The sequence below is a fragment of the Silene latifolia genome, chromosome 2, assembly GCF_048544455.1.
Source record: "Silene latifolia isolate original U9 population chromosome 2, ASM4854445v1, whole genome shotgun sequence".
NCBI classification, from domain to species: domain Eukaryota; kingdom Viridiplantae; phylum Streptophyta; class Magnoliopsida; order Caryophyllales; family Caryophyllaceae; genus Silene; species Silene latifolia.
Window position 1 is genome coordinate 144,772,589 of NC_133527.1, and position 11,101 is coordinate 144,783,689.

Sequence of the window (11,101 nt, forward strand, 5' to 3'; positions counted from 1 at the left end):
TCCATTATGGTTTCCCACCACCAATTTACCCTTCCTTTTAAGATGTCCCTCTCTCCATGAGAAATGCTTCACTCCATTAGGATTTTCTTTCAGTTTTTTTATAATTACTGCAATATTTTCATCCCTTCTCCAGGCCTCTTGGACAGATGAGTACAGATCAGTGCTTATTGAGCTCAGATACAATGCATTTAACTCTGAGCTTTTTACTCTAGATAAAGCATCTGCTGCAATGTTCTCCTTCCCTTTCTTGTAAGTTAACTCATAATCATATCCGAGTAGCTTTGCCAGCCATTTTTGCTGGAGAGGATTGGTGATTCTTTGATCCAAGAGAAACTTGAGGCTTTGATGGCCTGTTTTTATTATAAAAGGCCTTCCCATCAAATATTGGCTCCATTTTCCCACTGCATGAATAATAGCCAGTAGTTCTCTTTCATACACAGACATTGACTGATGTTTTAAAGATAGCCCCTTGCTGATGAATGCTATAGGATGTCTGTCCTGCATTAGTACTGCTCCAATGCCTTCCCCCCAAATGCATCAGTTTCAATTGTGAAGGTTTTTGAGAAGTCAGGTAATGGTAGAACAGGGGCAGAGACCATGAGCTCCTTGAGCTTCTCAAATGCCGCATGTGCTGCCTGGCCCCACGAGAATGAGTTCTTTTTAAGCAAGTTGGTTAGTGGCCTACTAATTGCTCCATAACTCCTAATAAACCTTCTGTAGTAGCCTGTTAGGCCAAGGAAGCCTCTCAACTGCTTGATTGTTTTAGGCACAGGCCAGTGTTGTACTGCATCAACTTTGGAAGGTTCAGTGGCCACACCCTCTGATACGTGCATATTCTATACACTTTATCTGTGGTTTTGGCATGTATTTCTATGCATAATTGGTAGCTTAAGGCTGCTATTTCTCCCGAAACGGTTTACTTTCCATTTTCTATGATTTATTGTAGGAATGCGTGGAAGTAGGCTAAATCAAGCCAAATTCGTCCTCCGGAAGCAAGTTCAAGGAAGCCAAGAAGAAGGAGAGTCGCATTCACTTACCTTGGGATGCGTGCAAGGAGTGAAGAGTTGATTGGAAGCAACAAGGAGCCACTGCACAGCATTTTCAGTCGATCGACTAAGCTTTACGGTCGATCGACCACTGGAGCTCATCAGATGCTACTGTTCCGCGTTTTCAGTCGATCGACCGTGCTGACCAGTCGATCGACCTGATTTCGAGCTGATAATTATTTCTCCGTGTTAGACTTTTAAAAGCCCAACTTGTAATTAACTTTGGGTATCTTTTTATCAGTAGAACGGAGCAACTTTTAGGTCATGCTTTTCATTCTGGAAAAAACTGAGTTTGGAGATCTAGCTTGAGACGGAAACCTTTGATTCGAATGCTTTGCTCTTGATATTCAGTTAGTAAGCTTTTTATGCAATTCTTCCTCTTTCTTATTTTCCTTGTTATTTGATTCTTGTTTCATCAATTAATTTCAGCAATTGAAGTTCTCTCCTTTGTTCTAGTTAGATTCCATCATGTCAAATTTGTTCTTTATTATTAATTTCGCAATTAGTGTAGTTATAATTATGCGTAGGTAATTTCTTTGATTGGGAACAAGGTGAGCCATGGTATTAAATTAGAATTGTTGTGTAGCACGAGTTCTTCCGTATTGGTCTTGTTATCTTTTGATAGATTTCTTTGCTAGATTGAAAGATTGGTAATTTGATTTATCGTTAGATTTAGAATTTCTCTTGAGTGAAAGCTTGATAAATTCTAGGGAATTATTAGACCGTGAGGTTATTTGAGCTTTGATCGAAAGACTAGCTTATCTTCCCTGAGACCGTATTATAAGATCTCTGTTGCTTGACTGACCTGTTATTTGCCATGGTGAACCGAAGTTCCCGATCCTCTTTTTATCTTATTAAGAATTTTCATTTTAGCAATTAGCCATTTAATCAACCAAATTCAAAACCCCCAATTATCTGTTACTTTTGTAGACTGAAAAATAGCAAACAAAATCAGCCTTGTCTCTCTGTGGTTCGACCCCTTACTATCACTAGCTATAGTTTTAGTTTGGAACTATAAATTTAATTTTGGTACTAAACGACGGTATCAAATTTTGGCGCCGTTGCCGGGGAGACGGTGTAATTCTGTTTGCTTTATTTTAGTTTATTTTTCTTGTCTCAAGGAACTTTTGTTCCTTGAGGCCGTTGCTTACCTTTGTTTCTAGTTTTGCTTTTTCACAGTTAGAAGACAGGTTTTTGAGAGGAAGACTTGAGTACTCTCACTTTGGCAATTATGGCTACAATATATGATAATCTTCAGCCAAAGGAACACCACCTTCCAATGGGGCGCCAGTTACCTACCCCTACCACCGGTAACTTCGAGTTTTGTTCCTCTTACATCGATCTAGTGGAGCGAAATCAGTTTGCGGGTCTACCAGATGAGGACCCCTTGAAGCATATAGAAACTTTCACAGACTACTGCTGTTCCATACCTATACCGGATGGGGTAACTCAAGATGAAGTAAAGGGGTTTATGTTCTTGTACTCATTAAAGGATTCAGCGCGAGATTGGTACCGCTACCTTGACAGGGTAGCAGCTGGAGTCACGGACTGGACATCTCTAGCATTAGCCTTCTACAAGAAGTACTTCCCACTTTCAAAGACTGACGCCTTGAGAGGTAAAATCACGAGTTTTCAGCAAAGAGCCGATGAAGATTTTTGCGAAGCATGGGGACGTTTCAAAAGTTTGGTCCGAGCTGTCCCTCATCATGGTTTCCAGCTGTTGGGGCTGGTGTCCTTTACAGTTAGTGCAAGGACTTATAAATCTCTAAAAGGATTAAAGGGCATACTTTTGGTATTATTATCAGTTGATCCACGTTTATCAATAACGGTTGGCTTGCTAGATAAGTTTGACGTTATTGTCATACAGATGGCGGTGATCAACTGGTCCCTAAAAGTCACACCTATAGGATACGTTTGAGAGATGTGACGGTATGGAAATACAGTCATGTAGATGCCAAATTTGACTAACCAGTTAGTCCGAGTTATTTGACTAATAATTAGTTAAAATGTGATGTTGAGATATTTTATTTAATACGGATTAAATAAAAATGGCTAAGACGAATTAAGCGGTTAATTCGTAAAATTAAATATAAGCGATTTATATTTGATTAATGTATATTGGATAAATTAATTATACAATATCGTCTTTGTCGGACATGTATTAATGTTTCAACTAATCCGTATTATTAGTTGATTTAATAACCGATAACCGATGACGATTTATGATAAAACCGTGTCATATACATTTAGCGCATTTCGGGTCGTACCATGAGTTAAAAATTAGAGAAAGTGGAAAGCCCACTCTCCCCATCTAAAGCTCACGGCCGAACCAAGGGAACAAAAGGGAGCCCTCCTCTCTTTTGTAACCTAATCATTCATTTTGAGAAAATTTTAGGGTTTTGAGAAAATTGCCTCTCAAAATTCGGATCTCTCATCCAACGAAAACTCACAAAATAATCCTCTCAATATTGCAAGGCAATTAGAGGATTCATTCTAGCACAAGGGCATTTCTCGGACAATCTTGGGTGCATCATTTAGGAGGAGATCTACTTTGATCTCTCATTGCCATTTTGCACTAGGACCGAAGGTTAATCCTTAAACTTTATCGTTTCATCATTGTATTTCGTTTATGACAATAATTTGCATATAAAATTTGCGTTATAATCCTTCAATTTATGGGTTTTATACGGATATTACCCCACAAGTGGTATCAGAGCGAGGCCACGTAAATTTTCATTGTGATTTTTCATCAAACGATTTTGAAACGATTTTTGTTTTGTCTAAAAATCCGTGCGGCAGCAGTAATTCTCACGGCAGAATTTTTTTTTGTTTTGGCTGTTGCGGTTTTAAAACCGTGTCTTGTGTTTACACGGCTGATACGGTTATTATCCGTTGCATATTGTTATTTTACACGATCATTATAGCAATATGTTAATGTTTTGCAATTTGTTGATTTATTTTTACAAGGTTTTGATCATAATTGCAATAAGTTTTGTTTTGACAAACTGTTTCACGAGGGTTTTGCATTTCCAGAAATTTTTGTACTCGATCGAGCAAGTTTTTAAATCGATCGAGTGGTTTTTCTGTCTTGTTTTACTCGATCGAGTCCTCAGCTGCACTCGATCGACCACTTTTAAAACCCTGACCGCTCGATCGAGATGTCCTCGTACTCGATCGAGCAGATTTGCTGATAAAAGTACTCGATCGACCACCAGTTTAGTCGATCGAGCACTTTCTGTTTGGCAATCCTCTCGATCGACTAGCAGTTCAGTCGATCGAGCACTTTTGTTCCTCGATCGAACACTAATGTCCCTGGATCGAGGGATTTTTGTTTTGGCAGTTTTGAAAATTTATTCTTTATGCTTTAAATTTTCTTTTGGCCTTAATATGTATTTTATACGGATATTGTACACTCGCTATGATTGTGAAACGGTTCACGCACGTACCATTAAGTTATTTTAAAGCGTATTTAAAGTAACGGATTGTATTAGATTAAAATTAAATTGATAGAAGCGGTTTTATCACATGAATTTTAATCATTAAAAGGTGGTTTGGATAAATTTAACATAATTACGGAATTATGTCACGAATGAATTTGTTTTTTTTTAGTTGATGCATTTATTTATCGTTAATTTTGAATGCTTTTGAATGCCTTTTATTACGTATTTATTTTTACAATCAGGTGTAACTTAGTGTGGCCTTAGTAGAACGTGTTACCGTAATGATGGAACACGGTCTTGGTTGTATTTTGAGATCTCGTATCTCCCTTTTATTTCTTTTAATTACAGTTTTTATTTAGAATGTAAATAGGTTTATATTTGTAAATTTTAAATTGTAATTTTTGAGAAGACCAAAGATGGAGACCGGATGCTCACTCCCGCTACTTGGATCAAGATGGAACATCAAGACAAGCTTCTCGGGTCCAACGGGGGATTCCAAAGTTGTTTTATGTTCTTTTTATTAGGATAGGCCACACTAGGAATTTTTTTTTACGTATTGCATTCTTTTATTTATTTTTCATAACGATAATTTGCATCATATTCCGCCTAAAAACCAAACCACCTAATTATTGCATGAAAACTGACACATATAGAGGTCACGAGTTAGTTTTCTTTGACATTCTTATGTCACATGATTTTAAGCCATCACCCAAATTAATTCATTCACGCAAACGCTAGTTATTCGTTCACTTAATATGAATTATAATTTAGTTGATGGGATCTTCCTCGTATAAACAAAAATTGAGAATAGTCTTTATAGGTCAAACTCCAATGAGTCCCTTCTTCGTCGGTAGGCATAATATGACCCCTTCTACGTCGGGTAAGTTGGAACTGATTGACCTATTTTATCTCAACACCATGATCACTCGTACGATCCTGTGATTATGGTGGACTATAGATAGGATTTACGGAAATCTATCGACCAAGAGTTCTTACGGAAGAATTAGCTAAACAGTTGGCTTATCAATTTACAGAAATTGAGTCTTGGGATCACTTGTATCATTCTTGAGGGAGATCAATTATGCAAGTGCGAGAGTCTACACGTTAAAATGAATTTTAAATAGACTTAAATCACCTCGATGAGTTGCTTATTTCATTTTGTGTTTTTCTTTCCTTTTCAGTGTAGATCACGTTCACATAAACTGCTAATAACAATATGGCTGGTCACTTGAACGACCCAATGCCAAGTGCCACATTGGACCGTGAGTCCCGGCTTCGGATCTTCATGAATCGGATGAATCATCAACTCGATCAAGAATGATGGATCAAACTTCGCGGACTGGGAGGCAGCATTACGGAATGCTGCCGCTGCTGACGGGAAGCTCAAATTTCTGCTTGAGCCCATGCCATCAAACCCAGGCCCCACGGCTGGAATTAATGAGATCGACAAGTATAACGATTTCGCTTTGGAAGCGGGTGCGATTAAAAACGTAATCATTTTTGCAATGGAACCCAAGTTGCAGAAACGCTTCATAGCCCAAGGTGCAAACAAGATTTTCACCACGCTCACCAAGGAATTCTCGAAAGCACCGAGAATCGTGACCTATGAGCATACCACTCGCTTCTTTGATGCGAGACTCCAGAAGGGCCAATCGGTTAGCCCACACATTCTCAGCATGATTGAGAATGTCGAGAACCTGGAGACGCTTGATTTTAAAATCAGCGAGAACATCGTGATTGACCGCATGCTTCATTCACTCCACGATGGTTTTTCGCAATTTAGAGCGAATTACTACATGAATGATTTGAAGAAAAGTCCCCATGAACTGCACTCCCTTCTCGTACGTGCACCGAGAAGGACATGAAGTTCAGTGGGAGCATGAAACAGGATGTTCTCGTTGTGTCAAACAAGGGCAAAGGTAAGGGCAAAGTTCAGCCAGGCCTAGCAGTAGGCAAACCGAAGTTTAAAAAGTCGGGTTCAGGTAAGAGTGGGCCTGGTGAGTCGAGCACCTCATCAGGCGCGACAAAGAGCAAGAATGAAAACATGGAATGCCATCATTGCCACAAGACTGGGCATTAGAGGCGTACATGTCCTGTTTATCATGACGACTTAAAGGCAGGTCGTGTTAAACCTGTTGGTATGTCTTCATCCTCTTCTACTTTTATTCATATGATTGAGATTAACCATGCAAGTTACGGAACTTGGGTACTTGATACTGGTTGTGGTTCTCATCTGTGTAATCATGTGCAAGGGCTCCGAAACATCGAACCCCTCGTAAAGGGTGAGGTGGACCTGCGTGTCGGGAATGGAGCACGAGTGGTTGCCGTCTCGAGGGGAACATACGTGATCCAACTTCCTAGCGGATTTGAGTTATTTTTATATAACTGCTATTATGTACCCAGTCTTTCTAAAAACATTATTTCGGTTTTCGCACTTGACAAACTTGGTTTTTCATTTGTAATAGAGAATAATACTTGCATTTTCTCATTACACGATATGATTTATGGCAAGGCAGTCTCCATGAACGGAATTTATGTTTTAGATCAGACCACCGAAATATTACACGTAATGAATAAAAAGTTAAAGGTTGGTGACAAAGATCAAACGTATCTATGGCACTCTTTGTATGGGACACATTAATGAGAACGCGTAAAACAGCTCATCAAGAATGGAGCTATCTCGGCCTTTGATTTTCAATCATTTGGCACGTGTGAATCATGTCTCATCGGTAAGATGACTCGTATTTCCTTCAAAGGTGTTGGAATGCGCGCTGCTAACCTATTAGGACTCATACACACGGATGTATGTGGTCCTATGTCAATCACCGCACGAGAAGGCTATAGGTATTTCATCACTTTCACGGACGACTTAAGTAGATATGGCTATGTCTACTTAATGAAGCACAAAAGTGAATCCTTTGAGAAATTCAAAGAATACCAGAATAGGGTACAGAACCTATTAGGTAGAAAGATTAAAACACTACGTTCAGATCGTGGTGGCGAGTATCTTTCTCATGAGTTTGATCAACACCTAAAGGACTGTGGGATTGCCCTACAGCTAACTCCACCTGGAACACCTTAATTGAATGGTGTGTCCGAACGGAGAAATCGAACACTACTTGATATGGTTCGATCCATGATGAGTCACACCGTGTTGCCTGACTCATTATGGGGTTATGCTCTTTTGTCACCGCTCTAATACTTAACCAAGTCCGTCTAAAGCTGTTGACAAGACTCTATATGAACTATGGAAGGGAACGGTCCCTAACTTGTCCTTTATACGGGTTTGGGGCTGCGAGGCTTATGTCAAATGGAGACACGAGGATAAGCTCGGCCCGCGATCGGTCAAGACATACTTTATAGGTTATCCTAAAGGAACGCTTGGTCATTACTTTTATTCGCCAACCGAACAACGTGTTTTTGTTGCGGCTAGTGCGACATTCTTAGAGAAGGAATTTCTCGAGAATGCAAAGAGTGATAGAACCTTCGACTGTCGGAGGTTCCAGAACAAATACCGAGCAATCATTGGAGGAATCAATTCCTACAATCCCGGCTGCATGTGAATATTCTGAGGAACCTAGGAGGTCGGGAAGAGTCTCTATTCCTCCAAACAGATACATTGGTATGGTCGAGGAACATGACATAGATGACATTCTACTCTTAACGAGTAGTGAACCCGCAACCTATAAAGGTGCCATGACTAGTTCTGACTCAAAGCTATGGCTTGAGGCCATGCAATCCGAGATGGACTCCATGTATGAGAACAACGTGTGGGATCTTGTTGACTTACCTGCTAAGGTTCGTTCCCTTCAATGCAAATGGCTTTACAAGATAAAGCATTCTGTGGAAGGTTAACAAGATATCTACAAAGCACGACTAGTTGCTAAAGGTTTCACCCAAGTGCCAGGTTTGCACTACGATGAAATTTTTGCACCCGTAGTCATCTTTGCGTTCCATTCGGATTATCTTAGCGATTGCCGCTTTTCATGACTATGAAATTTGGCAAATGGACGTGAAAACCGCCTTCTTAAACGGTTTTTTGGAGGAAGAGTTGTACATGGTACAACCCAAAGGTTTCATCGATCCAGAACATCCTAAGAAAGTGTGCAAGCTTAAGCGTTCCATTTATGGACTTAAGCAAGCATCGAGGAGTTGGAATCATCGTTTCGACCAAGTGATAAAAGAAAATGGATTCACTCGATCGGTCGAGGAACCATGTCTATATATCAAGTCGAGTGGGAGCAAGATTGTCTTCCTAATATTGTATGTTGACGACATACTCCCGATTGGGAATGACATACCTCTCTTAACTTCGGTGAAAGTATGGTTGAAAAACCATTTCCGGATGAAAGATCTGGGAGAGGCACAAAGAATTCTGGGCATCCGTATCTATCGAGATAGATCACGACGGATGTTATCTCTCACCAGAGTCTTACATAGACAAAGTCCTAGAGAGATTCAAAGATGACTAACTCCAAGAAGGGGTTTCTTCCTATGGCTCCGGGGGTGCATTTGAGCAAGTCTCAGTCACCAGAGACACCGGAAGAGAAAGAGCGCATGACACGGATTCCTTATGCCTCGGCTATAGGATCAATCATGTATGCCATGATATGCACACGTCCGGACGTGGCATATGCATTGAGTATGACAAGTCGATTCCAACAGCATCCAGGTGAATCACATTGGCTGGCTGTCAAGAACATTCTTAAGTACCTACGGAGGACTAAAGATTGGGCATTGACTTATGGAGGCGAACAAAAGCTATGCGCAACCGATTCTGTGAGATGCTAGCTTCCAAACGGATCGTGATGACTCGAAATCTCGGTCTGGATTCGTTTTTACTCTTAATGGCGCTGCGATCAGTGGAAGAGTTCGAAACAAACTCATTAAACAGATTCTACGACCGAGTCCGAGTACTATGCCGCGTACGAAGCTACAAAGGAAGCGATATGGATGCGTCAATTCTTACATGGGCTATCTGTAGTGCCTAGTTCGAATGACCCGATAACCATCTATTGCGACAATAGTGGTGCCATCTTCCAAGCTAAGGAGCCTAAGTCTAGCAACAAGTCTAGACATGTACAACGGAAAGCTCATCTAATCCGAGATTACGTGGAGCAAAAGGAAGTAGTGATAGAAAAGATTGCTCTGAGATGATAACATAGCGAGATCCTCTCACTAAACCATTACGACAAGATAAGCATGAAGGGCACGTTAATTCCATGGGAATTAAACGTGTTCCTAAGTTGTAGTACTCTTTTATGGATTAGATTCATTCTCTTTTGTACTCTATACAACATCATCGTTTTGATATTTATATATTTTGTTTTCCATGTGGAATTGTGCGACAATTTTTGAACACCACAAAGTGAACTGAAAGAACATTATATTTTTCAGTCCTTAATTGCCCACATGAGCTGATAACTCTGGCAATTATTTTGTGACGTTGGTTGATGGTGGGTTCAACGAGCCATAAGTCAACCGGTTGACTGACCAATCACAGAGGCGATTTATACGGATATTTCGTAGGACACAATTGTGACATCGACGTGGAGTCCTAAATGTTTTATAACATTCGGTGCCCGGTCGTGGATAGGACCTCCATGGTGATCCTAAGAGTCGATTCTTTTGACTATCGACTGTCTCTTGAGACTAAGGCGATTTTTGGGTGACTTTGGTTTCTTTCTCACGGTCATCCGTAACAGGGGGCCAAGTAGATTTTTTCTGGGTCATTTCATGCTGCGCTTAGATCGGAAGGAGTTCGAGTTGAAGGAAATATTCAGCCTTTATCAGGTACTCGATATTTTTCAGGGTCACTCGAGGAGTCAGAATCGAAATGCATGGCCATGCTCGGATACGGATTCGTTTTATCAGTTAAGTTACTCTCTAGTCGGGGAAACCACTCTTGATACAGATCGATTGTAAAATACGACCTTTGCGGATCCGGATCTGCAAATTGTTTTACATTGAGTGGGAGAAATTTTAAATGAATATGAGAATCGGTTATCGCACATACACTTGTACGGACAAGTGGGAGTTTGTTGGAGTTGTGTCCTCCAGTTAGTGCGGATAACGTCATTGCACATACACTTGTACGGACAAGTGGGAGCTTGTTGGGGCTGGTGTACTTTACAATTAGTGCAAGGACTTATAAATCTCTAAAAGGATCAAAGGGCATACTTTTGGTATTATTATCAGTTGATCCACGTTTATCAATAACGGTTGGCTTGCTAGATAAGTTTGACGTTATTGTCATACAGATGGCGGTGATCAACTGGTCCCTAAAAGTCACACCTATAGGATACGTTTGAGAGATGTGACGGTATGGAAATACAGTCATGTAGATGCCAAATTTGACTAACCAGTTAGTCCGAGTTATTTGACTAATAATTAGTTAAAATGTGATGTTGAGATATTTTATTTAATACGGATTAAATAAAAATGGCTAAGACGAATTAAGCGGTTAATTCGTAAAATTAAATATAAGCGATTTATATTTGATTAATGTATATTGGATAAATTAATTATACAATATCGTCTTTGTCGGACATGTATTAATGTTTCAACTAATCCGTATTATTAGTTGATTTAATAACCGATAACCGATGACGATTT

General features: G+C 40.0%; 1 protein-coding gene and 1 non-coding gene across 2 annotated transcripts; both read right to left on the reverse strand.

The window, feature by feature from the left end:
- Positions 1 to 503: 503 nt before the first annotated feature.
- Positions 504 to 833, reverse strand: LOC141641421 (putative mitochondrial protein AtMg00860). Its single transcript, XM_074450081.1, has one exon. It carries the CDS (start codon positions 831 to 833, stop codon positions 504 to 506), a length of 330 nt encoding a protein of 109 aa, XP_074306182.1.
- A 1,819-nt stretch (positions 834 to 2,652) lies between these two features.
- On the reverse strand, positions 2,653 to 2,759 carry LOC141644906 (small nucleolar RNA R71). Its single transcript, XR_012544508.1, has one exon. It is a non-coding gene; the product is annotated as a small nucleolar RNA R71 (small nucleolar RNA).
- Between the last annotated feature and the right edge of the window lie 8,342 nt (positions 2,760 to 11,101).